Source organism: Malaclemys terrapin, chromosome 5 (genome assembly GCF_027887155.1).
Source record: "Malaclemys terrapin pileata isolate rMalTer1 chromosome 5, rMalTer1.hap1, whole genome shotgun sequence".
NCBI lineage: Eukaryota > Metazoa > Chordata > Testudines > Emydidae > Malaclemys > Malaclemys terrapin.
This window is the reverse complement of record NC_071509.1, coordinates 89,094,253-89,111,356: the sequence shown is the minus strand read 5'-3', so window position 1 is coordinate 89,111,356 and position 17,104 is coordinate 89,094,253. Positions and strand designations below refer to the sequence as shown.

At 35.0% G+C, this 17,104-nt stretch overlaps 1 protein-coding gene across 6 annotated transcripts in view; it reads left to right on the top strand.

Moving 5' to 3' along the window:
- GAB1 (GRB2 associated binding protein 1) overlaps positions 1-16,449 on the top strand; it is a 138,924-nt gene extending 122,475 nt beyond the window's left edge. For 3 of the 6 annotated variants that reach the window (XM_054029423.1, XM_054029420.1, XM_054029425.1), the window contains 5 exons: positions 3,948-4,037; positions 6,358-6,451; positions 6,819-6,942; positions 9,672-9,794; positions 10,795-16,449. In XM_054029423.1, the coding sequence (XP_053885398.1) occupies positions 3,948-4,037; positions 6,358-6,451; positions 6,819-6,942; positions 9,672-9,794; positions 10,795-10,953 (590 nt within the window). In that variant the 3' untranslated portion in view covers positions 10,954-16,449. Of the gene's footprint in view, positions 1-3,947; positions 4,038-6,357; positions 6,452-6,818; positions 6,943-8,970; positions 9,047-9,671; positions 9,795-10,794 lie in introns of all 6 variants that reach the window. The other 3 variants (XM_054029424.1, XM_054029422.1, XM_054029419.1) reach the window with 2 other exon arrangements.
- The last annotated feature ends 655 nt before the right edge of the window (positions 16,450-17,104 follow it).

Here is a 17,104-nt window from a genome sequence, read left to right as displayed (position 1 = left end):
CCCTCCAACCCTCAATAAATAAAGCTGAAGAACAGTCCCTCATCTCTTAGAAGACAGTCACCAAGACTCATTCTGCTCAGAAAGTAATCTACTGGAGTATGAGCTAATTGTTTTTGTACTTCATCCTCCTTAAAAGGAGCTTCCTACAACTTGGAAAAAGCAAAGAGCTGACCCCACCATGGAATCCACATTTCATCAACACTTAATGAAATTTAATTACAGTACTCAGATGCATTAATCAGAGGCATGATAGAAAAATCTGAGATAGTGATAGAACTGATGTTTTCTGGGTAATTAATAGGAAGCCTTGATACTAATGATGATAGACACATAGAAATATATATTTAGAGAGAGACGGAAAGAGGAATGATATAAAGGTCTTTTGATGACAGAGCAGAGATAGTCTTTGTTTTTAATTTGTACAAAAATATCTCCTACAAAAACTTTAAATCTGATAAATTGAAATAGTGGGACTGGGTAATCCTGGCAGTTTGGTAGCAGAACAATATGTTGCCACCAAGTCATTGTTTTGGCCCCAGTCTCCTTTGATGCCAGGAGCTGAAAGTACTGTGGATTCTGTATGTTCAGCCCTTGAGACATGGAAAAGCTCTTTGTGTTGCTCTTCCTGCTGCTGCATAGAGGATTTCATAATCCTTTGCAAACAATAAATTAAGATTGATGTAGATAAGTGTATATATCCAATATTAAAACTGCAACATAGGTTGAGGAAGTTGCTCAAAACCACATTGAATCATTAACAGACCTAAAATAACAAGTCATGGTAGTGGGTTGGACACCTACCAGCCACATTAAAGATAGGTTACACAATATACATTGGCTAAATAATTTAATTAATCACTTACCTCTGCTAGGTTTCTCACTATTCTCTGGATCTGTTCTCCTTAGCATAAGTACAGAGTGAAGAATTATTATAAATTGATGAGTTTTATTAGCCAAAATAGCTTTTAAAGCAGATTTAAAAAATTACAAAAAGCAAAATAAAGATGGTTAGATTCTGGTGTTCACAGACAGAAAAATTGACCACAATGTGGGATGTTAGTTTTCAAGAGATAATAAATCAGTTAAATTAATTCACAGTTTTATCAAACTTTTATCCTAGTTCTTTACTAGTATGAGTGTATGGGTGATTCTGGTATTAATGTGGAACGATCTATCCTTATTTATTTCCAATCAAGCTTATATGCCAATGGAATTATGGGACTGCTCACATCAATTCAACCAAACAATTCTACAGTAGGATTTAGAAGTTTAGACAAGTTATTTAATTATCAGAATGTAAATTCAGTTCTGAATTGCCTTGGCCGGGTGATACTCATAGCCAAGTTTTGCCACTGATACATGCACAAGACTATCACACAGGAAACCCAGAACGTAACATGCAGGTAATAATTTTGAAGCTATTCTAACTCTTCTGGAATTTCACCAGTACCACCAGGTCTTATGCCACTTGAACCAAAGTTTCAAATAGTTGTTAAAATCTTTAGCTTACAAGACAATTCAAAACTCTTTTCTTTTTGTCTAAGAAGTTGTCAGTTCTCTTGACTCAAAATCTGTATGATATTTAGGCTGAACTCTTTGAAACACTTAGCACATCTCACAGCTAACTTCCCTTGAGAGCATTCCCCATCCTTTAAGTATGGCCTACATTCTTTGGTCCTTGATGTGTACTTTTACATTTGGCCATATTAAAATGCATATTGTTTGCTTGTACCCACTTTACCAAATGATGCAGATCACTCTGTATCAGTGACCTGTCCTCTTCATTATTTACCTCTCCCCCAATTTTGTGTCATCTGCAAACTTTATTAGTAATGATTATATGTTTTCTTCCAGGTCATTGATTAAAAATGTTAAATAGTGTAGGGCTAAGAACAGATACTGGCAAGCCCCCACTAGAAACAGACCTGCTCTGTGGTGATTCCCTGTTTTACATTGACCACATATATATTTAAAATGGACAACCTCGTATGAACTATATGGAGTATTTTGTGGTCAGGTTGCCTAGGCAATTAAACTTTCTTGAAGGGGTCTATTACAGAATGCCTTTTGATAGCTGTAATTTTCTAATATAGTTTCTTGCATCTAAAAGGTGTCAATTAAGAATTGTGTAATCTAGTAATAGCACAGTATAATGTATCAGATGATATAGCTTGAGCTACCGTATCTTTATTGCAAATTTATAGGTGTAAAGTATATACAATAGAAGAAAAAAGTAAAAGAGAAATTTACTTCACAATTTAGCAGGAGTTTGTAGTTAAGCCTAGCTAGTTAGCTGTTGTAGTTACTTAACCTGTGTGAAATACACTGAAACGGTATCTGCTGTTTGACCTGTTTTAAAGGATTAAGCCTAAAGTATGCCAAGATTCTGGCCTATGTTTGGATGTTTTTGTTACTAATAATTTTAAATGTTAAGCAATTATAAACCAATATAGTGTTGTCTTTTTGAGTCTGCAGATAGCCTGAAACAATAGCTGTGAACTCCCTGCTCTCCACCAATCTCATTCCCTCTTAAATTTGATGGTGACATTTAACCGCTTAACATTAACTATTTCATTGCTGATTGTTTTCATAGAGTTTTTCATAGACTATCAGAGTTGGAAGGGACCTCAGGAGGTCATCTAGTCCAACCCCCTGCTCAAAGCAGGACCAATCCCCAGACAGATTTTTGCCTCAGATCCCTAAATGGCCCCCTCAAGGATTGAACTCCTAACCCTGGGTTTAGCAGGCTAATGCTCAAACCCCATAGCTATCCCTTTGAGCAGTTAGGACAGGGAGGGGAATGGTAATGTAGCCCATGGAGGGAGGGGGGAGATTTGGGATTTGCTCCAGGGAGAACAATGCAGAGGGGCAAAAGAAGGAGAGAGACAAAGACAAGGCTGGGAGAAGAGAACCAGAGAAAAAAAGATGGGTAAGAAAGAGAAACAAAGGTCAAAAATACAGTGGTCATAAAGGGCAGCATGTCATCCGAATATAACAATATCTATGAATACAACAGTAAGATACTGAATAATAAATAGCTATAGGAAAAGTTTGTGCCAAATTGTTCAAACCTGAGTGCCTAAAGTGAGGTTTAAAATAAGTGGGAGCAGCAGGTAGTAAGCGCCTCTGAAAATTAGGACACTTTTTTATTTGAGTTCCTAAATATGGGATTCAGGAGCCTGTATTGAGGAACCCAGATCTGAAACGTTTGGCATTATTTATAACATCAACATAGCCACAGTCGATCTACTCTAGCTCTTTATGCAGACCTCCTGTTAACATCAATGAGAGTTCTTCTGGATCGGACATATGCAGACTTAAGTTTATATCACAGCCCGTGGCCCAGAATTAAACCTGGAATTAGTCCTCTACAGAATGACTGTGACACTAAGAGAAAGTCATGTCTGCTTCCTCAGGGTCAGAAGGAAGCTTGAGACAGATCAGCAAATATAGTATGAAAAAGACTCCCAAAAGACTTATCTGGAAGAAAAATAAAGGGATTTTGCTGGTTTTTAAGGATTAATATAGTGGAAATTCATATAAACTATCTTTTACAATTTCATTTTAACCTAAATTTTAAAGGATAACCATTTTCCATATCTTCTTAAATGTTCCTCTAACATGGCAATTTTTTATTCAAAACTACTTTTAAAAATTGTAATTCAACAGAAATGTCTTTTTTTTTTTTTTTTAATAGCTTTCTACCTTTTAGATACATCTTACTTGCTTCAGACAAGCTTCTTGCATGCAATGTTTTGTTCCTTTAAAGTGTCGTGCTTAAGCCCTGGCATGAGACCTAGCTGGGCTGTAAAACTCTCCCTCAGCAGCTTGCTTATGCTTATGCAGTTAGCCTTTCTGCAAGGGGTTCTGCTGCTTATTTACAGAATTCCATTTTTCCAATTATAAAACGAACATTATATTAAGAGAGTCTTCTTTTTACCAATTAGGTCAAAGTCCTAAAATTTTAAGACCTAAACCACATGGTTTAGAGCGAACTGATTCACAAACCATAGGTGACTTTGCTACAAGAAGAAAGGGTATGTACTATAGCACTGCATGTTGTATGGGGCTGTGTTTTAAAAAAAAAAAAAAAAAGTATGTTTCTTTTAAAGATTAAACTGTAATAAAGCATTGTCACTGCTAATGTTGTAATCTAAGATATTGGACACATTTTACTTGCTAATCAAAAGTGTTTCCCATGCAGAGGAAAACATTCTTACATCCTGAATAGTATAAGTAAAACTTTACCAGAAATTAACACTTATACATACAAGTTTTGTTCTGTTCAGTTTATAGCTGCTCATATTTCAGATTTAATTTTGTATCTGTTTATTTAGAAACAAGGGTATGTGATCAACCAGTATGTTGTTTGAAAGAACTTCTAATTAAGAGAGAACATAAATGTCACAAGTTAATAATCTGCTGTTAGCTAAATGTCAAGGTGCAGTCAAAGAGATTGATCCTGTGACCATCTATTAGTACAGCGAATTCATTTATGTTTTTTAAATGAGCATTACGAAGGTGGAGTCTGACAGGTTTATTGTAGACACTAACTGTGTTGGTATCCAGTACAGTCACATGGGTTAGGACAAATTACAAATGTCAAACTTTTTTTTTTTTTAAAGCATGCTTCATCAAGTGCATTTAAAGCCTGATCAAAAGTCCATTTAAATTGATAGACTGAATCTTGCTGATTTCATTGGGCTTTCGATCAAGACCTTACTGCATTTCTAAAGATACAGTAGTTGCACTTGGGCTGTTGAGTGTAGCTGCCATTCAGTCTCATGCCTTAAAAAGCACTTGGGCTGTGCTGGTATCCACCATAGCCACTCATCCGGTAGCATATTTGTTGCTTAAGTAAGGTTCAGTTCTGCCATCCTAGCTTACGTTGAGTAGTATCTTATTCCTTAAGTAAGTCACGGAAATAAATTATTGGGATTTTTTTTAAATCAATGGGACTACCTGATAAATAAGTTGCTGCTAAGCATGAATTAAGCTGGCAGAGTAAGTTCTGATGTTCATTGTAAATTACTGATGTATGCTGATACCTCTTGAGCTACATATAGGTGACTATACTGCATTTTAACTGCAGTGGAGAACAGTTTGGTGCGATTAAGTCCAATAATCACTTATCTGTAACATTTCAATTAAAAAAAAATTACATAGAAATTTGTACCAAGGGCTGACCTTTTTAGATAAGCCTTTATCCTAATACTGCCTCAAAATAGCCCCCCTAGCTGAAATGAGTACAGTTCTGCTCCCCCTTATAAGACCACCTCTGTTAAGCAATTGATTTTTGAGAGTCCCACAAGTGGTCACTTTGACAGGTTTCACTGTGTATGAACTAGTTTTAAACTGGCTGAAGTTTGATATTGGTAAGTAGGTTGGTCTTGGAGCAGTCAGATGGCTGTCAACAATCCTGTGTAGCTGATATTTAATTTTGGGGGTTTTTTTGTGAAAAAACTCTAATAGCGTTCATAATAATTTCATAACTACCTTCTCAAAATAATATTTGAATTTTTAAATGTCAAATATGATAGAAATTAAGATTGATGATAAATAGACTTCCCTATAAGTCTTGCAGTACAGAAATCCATTGGGTTTTTTACAACTCAAAATCACTTAAATTTAATTTCCGTTTTAGTTTAAGCTCTGAAAATTGTGTAAAAATGCACGTTACTCAGAATCCTATCATCTGATGTTAATGGTGCTGGTATGTTTCTTCTGCTTTTCTCTCAAGTTAAGCAGTACAGAGAACTAACTCACCTATGGAAGACTGAGCTGGATTCTGTTATGACTCATGCCTCATCAATTTTGTTAACTAAATTCCAGTTAAAGGGCCCTCACTTTCACCTCTGCAGCCCTAACAATGGGATTGCAAATGTGTAAGTGAATGCAGAATTGGGTCTGCAGAGTCTTTATTATTGACAAAGGTGTATGAGCCAAGAAAATATTTCAGATCTAGAGTTTGCAGGACTGGCAATTTGATGAGTCTTTGTGGCGCAATAAACATAGAATCCTAGAGTGCCATTTTCAGATTCCCTTTTCAGAATAGAATCGCATGTTAATATTCAGCTTTCAAAATTCTTTAATTTGTGTTAGCACTCATTACTAACATCATCATAATTATTTTGGAAAGTTTATAATACAGACAGTGGTTCAGAAACCTTTTTCAGAAATGAACATTTCCGGATAAGTGTATTTTGGGGTTTATATGAAAATCTTTTACTCAGTGGCAACTTAAAATAAAAGTAATGATATTGATTTCTGTGCATTGTTGGCCTTAGAATAGCTGCTGAATTTGGATTTGTTTTCAAATTTTCTGTGCTTTAAGATTGTTGTTTGTTTTTTATATAGCAAAACCAGCTCCACTAGAAATAAAACCTCTGCCAGAATGGGAAGAATTGCAAGCCCCAGTTAGATCTCCTATCACCCGAAGTTTTGCACGAGAGTAAGTCTCTTAGATTTTCTTACTTTAGAGGATTTATTTTCTTTTTACTGGAGCATTAATAAATATATCTGCAATCTTTCCTTTTTCAGCCTCTCTAGCAGAGACTGAGATTTCCATTGTGCGCGCGCGCGTGTGTGTGTATACACAAGCGCAGCCATGTGCGCAAGCATGTGTCAGCTATATGTATGTATGTATGTATGTTCGGTATCATTTGTTAAATAAAGAAGACAATGTATAACCAGAAAACTCAACCCTGGTAAAGCTGACAAATAAGAGTTTAAGCTGTAATATACTTTTTTTTCTTTGTTTACCAGGAGTGTTAAAATATTCTAGTTTGATTGTTTGTAAAATAATTCCTGGTAATTAGCTCCTCCAGGTTTCCTATGTCTCCCAGACCGGATTCAGTTCATAGCACAACTTCCAGCAGTGACTCACACGACAGTGAAGAGAATTATGTACCCATGAATCCAAATCAGTCCACTGAAGACTCAGTATGTAAAATCTACATCTTAACTACTCTCTTCCTGTGCAGTCCTTACTTTTAAATTATGCAAACACAAATCCTTCTTCAGTCAACAAACCTTTTTTTCCATTTTCTGCATCAAAACCAAAAACCATTTATCTTTATAGAATTTTAGCTTTGTTTTAACACTGTAGCAGTGAGAATGTTAAGAGTAGAGTTGCTCAATAAAGAGGAAGGTTAGTATGTCCACAATATAAGTTGAGAGTAGGACACCTTTTGGACAAAGGGGTTTAAAATCTGTTCTTTCCCAAGGTTTCTGTCTCTTCCTTTCTGTAATCTTTGTTCCTGGGCTACGTGTCAGTAAGTAATCTGTTTCAGTGGATATAAATAATGCTAGTATTCTCAAGCCACTCCAGAGTCCTTTTGAAAAAGAAATGTTGCAAGTAAACATTGCAAGAACCACGGAAGGAACAAAAATGTCATAAGAAATCTCCATTGATATTTCTTTTTCAAGTTTTTCTAAAAATATGTATATGTTTATTATACTTTTTTTTAAAAAAGGAGATATTTTATATACAAGATAAAATGATAATGATTATATTGTCTACTTTTTTCTTCAGATAGCTTTTTGCTTTCAGTATAGTCATCCAAGAAATTGTTAGCAAAAGTGAATTAAATTTCATTTCACTTGTTCACATCAGATACAGTGTAGAAGTTGTTAGCTGTGTGTACATTATATTTAGGTGTTCACTGAAATGTATCATGAGTGATGCATGTTTTTCCCAAATAGAAGCAAGAATTTGCAGTAGCATTTTAAAATAAAAGGTTAGTACTTTCCTAAACCAAAATATAGTTCAGAGCACCATTGAACTTTGGGAAAGTTCATATCATCTGTAGCCAAACTTTTCAACTCAGGCCCATCTTAGCTATTTTAATTTTTTTACATAGTGCTCATCACTTAATATCTAAGTGTTGCTTAGATTCTTATTTAGTATGAATTAAAATACAAATAGTAATATTTGAAGCACTGTGCAGGCATTAACTGATCCTCACAACAGCCTTGTGAAGGAGTTACTGGTAAGTAAGCAGTGATATATTCCATTTTACAGCTGGAGAAATTGAGACACAGTGATTGTGAATTACCTTTAGCCATGCAGCAAATCAGTAGCAGAATCAGAATTAGAAATCAGGCATTTCTGTTTGCTGATTCTGTGTTCAAGCCACTAGACCAAGATACCACTTAAGAAATTTAATTTTAAAACTTAAATGAATGTGTTTAATTTCATATCTAAAGGACTGGCCCATTGCTTATAAAATTTTCTACTGTCTTACATCTCTCATTCTTCTAGATTATGGTACCAAATCCCTTTTGTTTTTCTTTTAATTATATTTTAAGACTTTGGTTTTTGTTTTTATTGGACACATCCTGTTTGTGTAAATGTGTGAAATATAGACCCTTTTCTATATAAAGAGTAATATACTATTACACATGCCAGAAACAATGATACAGACAATAAAACTTGTATTTTATAAATGAAATATAGTAAACCCTTTCAAAGAAGTTCCTAACAAACAACTCAGATGCTTAATTGACTCAGTTTTTTTAATCCTAGCCATTTTTGTTTGTCCATGTTTCCTCCTACTGTTAAAGGCATTGGTGATAATGGAATAAATTGTGTAATGGAATTAAAAAAAAAAGAACAGAACAACCCCCCTAAATTAACTCTTTAAGCATTGAGGGGTTTTCCCAGTGATCTTGAGATGGCTACAAAGCTTTAGGTTTATAAAATGCACTGAGTATATAAAGTTTTTGGAAACTTCATTGTTTTAACTACAACTTAAAAAAGGGTCCATAATTTTCTCATCCTTTCCTGTCATTGACTTTAATGTATCTTGTTTCTATGTGTCATATTTCTGTTTAATTTAGTTAAATGAGCAATATTCAGCATTTTCTTTCAAGTTGCTGTCAGCCTTACCCTGTCTTTCCTTCTGCCTTGCTCTTCATTTTTTGCTGACTGCTGCCCTCTGTCTTCCTTTATTTTTCTTTATCTTTTAGAGAAGAGTCCTTCTATTGTACTGTTCCTATAACACCTGTTAAGAGGGAGGGATCAGGCTGGGAGAGGACAGAGGAGGTGAGGCGGTAAAAATCTGGGCTAATTGAAAACTAGGTTCATGCAATACAATAGTTCATTTTAGGCAGCCCTGTCCAAATTTTCTAGAGTTAGATTAATCCTGCAGTTTTATCAACTGAATAATTCTTTTGGATTTTCAGATTAGTTATTATGATAGTTTTTGAATGAAATGCAAAAGATTTTTTTCAAAACTTTACCGGTATTGTAAGGCTGAGTTTTTATCAAATGACTATTAATAGTGATATAGTGAAATACAAAATTCTTTACTTAAGTAATGTTAAACTCGAGACACAGAGTGCCAATCAGAAAATCCATAGACTGTCCTTAGCTCACTCATATGTAGGAATTAGACACAATCTTTTTGGAGTGTCTACCTGAAACTTGATTTTTTTTCCCCCTGTCTTTTGACTCTGTGTCCCAAGATCAACATTAGTTAAACCTAATTTTTGTTTAGAATATTGTTAGATCATTAATAATAGGCTATAAAATATGAATTATTTACCAGACCAGGAGATCTCCTTGATGAGTTCCAAAATCTTGACTATGTAGATAGTGTTTAATAGACTGAGCAGAATGTTCGAATATTCATTGTTGTTGACTTGATTGTTTTTCATTATAATTTCAGATTTTGTTCGGCAGCAACAGTCTTGATGGAGGAAGTAGCCCTAGGATAAAACCCAAAGGAGATAAACAAGTCGAATACTTAGATCTGGATCTAGATTCTGGGAAATCTACTCCACCTCGTAAGGTAAACAAAATGACTGTTCAAAAGAAGGTTGATCTGATGTACAGAACTGAGCTGCATGAAGAACGTATGAGTTGTTGCAAATTTAGATTGGATTATCCTACTCAATGAAAAAGAAAAGCAGCCCAGCAGCTTCGCCCTGATTAGCTAGCAGCTATCTATTGTGGCCAGTCATAGAAGCAATATTGCACCCTTCTGGCAAAGCTATAATATATCCTAATGACAGATTTGCATGGGGCTATTACCTTGGTTTGTCAAGGCATGATAAGAGAAGTCAAATCCTTCATCAACTTTACTCACAATCTCTTTCTGAGAGTTACACAGATCTTGCGTCACATAACTGTCACTGTAGTTTTATCAGTATGGGAAGTGCCTGTGTCTACAACTTCAGTACACGTAGCGAAGTTTCGTTTTAACTTTCAATGAGTGCACAGTAGATCAAGTATTTTCTCTCTTGGGATTTCTTCCCTGGAATCCTGAATCCTAGTATTTTATACAAGCCTTATCTCGTATAACTGGGAGCTATTAAAATAAAATCTTAAGCAGGCTGTGTTTGTATCAATGGCCTAGATAATACTTAGTTCTGCCATGAGTTCAGGGAAGTGGACTAGATGACTTCTCAAGTTCCCTTCCAATCCTACGATTCTATGATTATACCTTCCCATTCGAATTTCCCTACAGCTCTCAACCCTCATTTGTATTTTTTCTAGTATCAGCAAAATTGAGCGCTATTATACATGATCATCAGTGTTGCCTGATGTCTTGTTACAGTCTAAGTTTTTATCAGAGATGTCTTTCAGTGTTTTATTGTCCTCAAGCATAAGTAAAATAATGTTCAACAAAAACATATGCAATATGTTGAATAGAGTAGGTAGTACTCTGTGTATGTAGTATTATTTTTTTAAAATACTTGTTACATTCATAGCTCTATTGCAAATGAACCTGGCTTCATTTGATTGTAAATATACGTTAACTTGCCTTTTTCTCACTCTCCCCTTTCCAGAAAAAAAGCAGTGGTTCAGGGAGCAGTGTGGCAGATGAAAGAGTGGATTATGTTGTGGTTGACCAACAGAAAACACTAGCACTGAAGAGCACGCGAGAAGCATGGACTGATGGGAGGCAGTCTACAGAATCTGAAACCCCAACTAAAAGTGTAAAATGAAAATTCTACTATTCCTCAAAGAACAAAAGAAGTATCATTTATCCCAATGAATTTTGATGAAATACAGAACCATAACTGCCATGTTGCTTGACTGAACAGTACTTGGCAATTCACTGGTGTGTTGCTTCCAGAATGAATAGATGGAAGAATGCTTAAAATTTATCAAAGAAATCTAAGTCCAAGGACGTTTTAAATACATCAAAGAAATCTTAAGATCCTAAATTGTGCCCTGTGGTCTCTGGATAATTCATCAAATGTAAATAATGTGTAAAAATAGTATTGCTTGGCTCCCAAAAAACCTTTTGTTCTTCATTTAACATATTTGTAGTATTACTATGTTTATGCACTTTTTCAGTTAAAATGTTGGTTCAGGTATTCCTAGTTAATGAATTTTAATGACGAATTCATTTTGAGAATTTTTTCTTACACTACTATACATTACAATTCTAGGTTAATTAAGCTACTTGTAGATATGGAAATTAATGTTTGAACTTCATGTTAACAACTTAGAAATGATTTAGCAGAAGTAGTGTCACAGTTTAATAATCTACTTGAAATGTCAAGAAATAAACGATAGTTACATACTGTTTTTATATTTAATACATGCAAAGAATATTTGGAAGTCTACAGGTTACCTTCCTAACAAAAATTGCTGTGAGTTAATAATAATGAACTACATTGGTTTTAGGATCTAGCAACATGGCTTAAACATTAGTTATTAGTGGTGGAATGTCTAATGTATTTTATTAATGACCGTGTTCTGTGTTCATTGGGTGAAGATTCTGCAGGGTGGGATCTTACACTTTTAAAGACTGAATAATTAATTGTTGAGTAAACCTGCAAACCACTGATGGCATGCAGTAATGTTGTGATCTCACACTTATTAACAAGTAGTAACCTTGATATTATTTACAGAAGGTAGAATATATAAATAATCAGGTACGTACCAAGCACTGTTGTGCTAATACACTGATCAGGTTAGACAATGAACTTAGTTTTATATTTCTTAGAAGTCCTAATGTTGGTTTTCAATTTGAAATTAATGGGACAGTTTGACATTCTCTGTTTGTAGTACTAGCACGATACTGTGATTTTGAATTAGATAGTAATTCAAATGGAAATACTATGTTTTGACACTATAGTGCCCTTTCTACAATCTTTATTTTACTTAATCTTCTGCTTTGCCTTATATTTAGATCCCTATGCAACTGATATTTTATATCTGTTTTTTATAAAATAGATACTATACCTAACTGATCCCCTTGTTGCTTTTTCCTGGTACAGGATTTAAAGCTTTGTGTACTGTGATCCTTTTTGTTCACTATCCCAGTTCCAAATAATACTCTGCCTTGGTTTAGAACCATAATTTAGCTGTCAGGAAGAAAATAGATTTTCTTCAAGTACATAAATGACTTAAATTTATTAATTATGTCTGGATTGAAAATTTACTAACACTTTTTTTTACACAGATACCTTTCAATAAACTATCTCTCTTTGTCCAGACCTTTTACATGTTGAATGAGTGTGTTAGTCTTGTTTTCTGTCATGCTGGCCTTAGTACTGTGCCTAATCTACCATAGGTTTTTTTCCAATCTACAGTATGTAAACTGTTTTATTCTTAACAAGGGTTCTTTTTAAATTAGTAATATTTTGATGCTTTGAATGTTCTTTTTTAACAAAACAAAACAAAAAAAACTAAATACAATGCATTTTGAGGTGAATTTTAAATAAATCAAATTGTTCAATTTTGATGTGTAAACTCTGTCCAATGGAACCAGAAAACAATAAAAATTAAGATATATGGGGAAAGTGCCTAAATTACCAAACAGTTTTTTCTGTGAAGTTGCTAGATTGTAGATAGAATACACAGTACTTCTAAAAAAAACTAAGCCTAAAAATATTTTCAAAAGCAAGTTGTTGAGAAAAAAACCCAAACTGCAAAATTGGACCAAATTCCTGTCCCGTTGAAGCCAATGGAATTATTGCCATGGTCTTGAGTGAAACTAGGTATGAGCTAATTATGACTAGGCTGTCTTTAAAAAAAAAAAAAAAGCAACTATATCAGGCTTCCACTCATGAACATCACTTTCAAGGACTGAAGTGTTACTGTGCATAATTATTCTTGCTGGTGAGCAAACTTTCCTTATTTTCTTCACCAATACTGCAATTGAAGCATCTATAAGCAAAGCATGTGTTTGGTACTCCATGTAATATGGGGTAGTCTTATTTAGGATACTAATTTCTAATTTTTTCATACTATTAAAGCAGAGATGCTGGGGCCTGATTTACCTCTCGCCCCAGTCCTTCAAGGACTTTAGAGGAGTTACTCCTGTTTTAAACTGATCTTAGTGGAGAATCAGACCTTTCATTTATTCTGAACAATAAATATGGTACTTGTCAAAGGGCTACCATAAGGGGGATTGGGACCAAAATTATACCCTCATATGGAAATACACATTGAGGAGGCCTCAAAACACTGGGTTGAAATTCAGAGTTTTCTTTTAATTCTCTTGACAGGTGGGAAAGTTTGGGGATGGTCGGAGGGAACACAGAGGTGTTTGTGAAAGAGAATCTCTCTACCCCCTGGAAGGGGATGCTCCTCTGTCCCTCCTTCACTCCCTGACAGTGCGGCTCAGTCAAGATTGTGCACTATCAATTTTTCAGTATGACATTTTTATCTCCAGTATTCTGCTTCTTAGTAAACAAGTAGCAATCTGAAGATTTCCTTGACTCTTTCAACCATTTCACTGCTTCAGGGCCAATTTTTTTTTAAAGCTGGGTTTCCTAAAGTTGCGCACCAATATCAATATATAGGTACCTAAAATGAATGGTTTTTCAGAGGTTCTGAGCACTTGTGACTCCTTTTGATCTCAGTGCTTAACTTTAGGTACCCAAGTTTGACAATTTGAGCCCTCTTTGATGAGACAAAAGGCATAGTTTGTAGTGAATGATGTATCTGGTGTGGGCTTTTGTCCTCACTTGAGTTATAGCTTCCATTTTATTAGACTTTTTAATTCAATAACATCCAGAATGTTAGTTTCAATGAGCAAAAATTTAATATTTTTTTATTGTTTTGTTTTCCTAAAAGAGAAACTATCAAACACCAGTTTCCAGACTCTACAGATAGTGTGGATATAATGCTTTTAAAAATAATATTGTAGTGCTTTTCTTGACTGTTTTGGATTTTAATATATTTTTCATATGCATTTTTGGCATTACATTATTGTCAGCTTGTATTGCCACAAGGACATTCAAAGAGAGGGTGGTATTAATACTGTATAGTGTACCTCATTTCCAATAACATAGCATAAAGTAGAATTGTATGCCGCCTATTTGTTGTCATGCTCATCTGTCCTGTTGCTATGATTCTGACATTTTAAAATGTGCTGAATTCTAAATTTGGAGGAAGCAGCGGCAAAGCTAGACTACTGGCCTATTGTGATTTTTGGTTATTAACTTTATGGAGGCATCAGGTACTACAGTAATGGGTGCTATTATGAGGACCTCAATAGATGTGAATGCAAAAGGAGTTTGTCTTGGTGATGTGTTATGTTCTTTTCAAGGAACAGGTAAGCTATAGATTGGTTTGTTAGTATAGTATATTGTGAATTACTAGATGGCTGCATCGTTTGTCGCATTATTTACAATGAACAATGGTAATTTAAGGCACAAGGCAAAATCTATTAAAATAAAGTAAATGCCATTTGAATCTAATCTGAGCAACTCAAAAATGTTTTTCAGTTTCAAGGTAAAAGTTGGTTTCTTCTTCGCCATTGAAATTTGGCACGTCTCTAGCAAATCTTCTTACAATTTCCCCTTCCTTGAGATGCTTCCTTGTATGCTTTAGACACTAAATAGAATTCTACCTTATTTTGGCAGTTTTTTAAAAAGTATATATTGATCTATTACAGAAGAGAGAGAGAGAGACAAATCAAAAGGAAATTTATGCAAACTAAAAACTCTGTAGTGCCTAGAGGTATTCCTGTATTTCAGTGTCACCAAAGGTCATCATGTCAACAGTTTCTTTTCTGTTAAGTACTAATGGCCACACTTTCACAATCTATTGCTTATTAAGAGTGTTGCCTCACAAGCTGTTGAAATGTGCAAGCCACAAAATAATAGTGTTCCTGCTATGTGAGAGGCTTATAAGGTGATACCGATGGAAAAGGGTGGAGTGTATTCATTATATTCTAACTCACTGCAGAAATTTATTTTGCACAAATTCTTTAAATTTAGCTTTTTTAAATATTCTGTCCACTTATGGCAATTTTGACACTGCCACACACATGGCTTATGAGACACATAGTCTTGCCATTTTAATCACGTAATTTAGATTTCATAGCTCCATTACCTAAAAGGGGCCACAGGCAAGTCTAAAGCCTTCTCACTGCATTCTGAGCTAAGTGAGATTTTTATCACAATTAAATTTAAGGTTAGCTATTGCTGATTGCATCAGTCAATTGTGTTGAAAGTATTTCTGGCTCTAAGTAGAGCCAACACCTGTTATTGTTATATTGCAATCTTACAAAATTGTCCTGAAAACTTACCAGCCCAGGGACAAGTCTTCTATCCCCTTTTTTATTATTATTTTTTTTTATGAAAAACTGAATATTTACTTGCCCATTACAAAAAAGAAAAAAATTACCATGCATGTTTGAGCGAATACAGTTTTGCAAGCTGTTGTATTCTAACTGAATTTGTTTGGGTTTTCCCCCTTAAAATCAGAGCAACTGATTAATATCCAAAGGCAAAGAGAGCTTTGGACGTGTAACCTCCGTGCTTTCCTCATTTGCTCAATGGTTCAAGGTTGTGGCATTAAACACGTTTATAAGGGTTTCTTTCTTGCCTGTCTTCATTATTGTGTGAAAATATTAACCAGAAAGTGAGTTCTGAAAAGTGCTTATTTTTTGCCCATCGAACAGTTACACCCTCGGCAGAAAATTATTTTAATTGGCGCAGATGAAATATAGAGCCAAGCTGGTTTTTAAAACTGAACAAGCAGCTAGGTATCTCAAGGTATAGGTCTCAACTTGTCAAGGGCCAAAGGGGAGAGACATAAAAATAAAGGAAGAAAGCTTGAGATATGTTGATTAATTTCTTTGACATGAATAGTTTCCCACAATCTGTTTTTGTGATTCAGCATTTCAGATGATGATTTACAATACCAGAAGTGGGATGACAGCAGATTGGCGGGATATGGGACTAGTGGAGAGGTGTGCCATCAGATGAAGGGATAACCTACTTCTGTTTGCACTGGATTTTACTTTTAGTTTCTCCTTTAAAGAAAATCTCTGTGAACATAACTGTCAAGATTTCATTTAGGAATTTGCTGACAGAAGTAGCAGATTAATTTAAATTACCTGGAAAGAGTTTATTGCCTATCCTTTTTCAGATTAAATGCATTTGGTTGACTTTTTGTTCTCTAGCTATTTAAAATGAATTTTGCAATGTAATGTGTACACCCAAGATATAATAAACTAAAAGCACTTTGGTAAATTCAAATTAAGCTAGTGTTTCTTATGCAATGTTTGACAGCCAAGATAATTATTTTCCTGTTTCTAAACCACAGACCATTAACCAGTGCCTTTCCCCCTCTGTTAAAAACGAAAAAGAAAATATTACAAAAACAGAATTAATAAAAAGGTAATTGATTTTATTCTGAGACATATTTTTCCTAAAGAGTATAAAATATGGGCATCACAGGTGCTAGAAAGAAGACTGTCACATTTAATTTTCTAGCGACCTTTCAAGTATAAAATTATTACTCACAACTAATCAGCACATTTTCTGTATATTTTAGGGTATTTAATAGCACCCCTCAGTGTGTCTAAGCTCTTCCCATGTAAATTATGTCTGCAAAAAAAGAAAATGAGAACGCATGGTGTATCCAGTTTGAAAAGGGCCCATGAAAGTTTGAACATTGTTATATAAAAGGTTTTAAAATATGCTGTCTGAGGCTCTTTTCCAACTGCCCTTGGGTGGTGTGTGTGGGAGGAGCAGGGAGGGAAATGGGAGCTGAGGGGGCGCGAGAGCTGCGTGGAGCCCCTTGTATGCCTCCGCCTAGGAGCTGGATCTGCTGCTGGCCGCTTCGGGGTGCAGCACGGTCCATGGTGCCAGTGCCAGGACAGGCAGGAAGCCTGCCTTAGCACCC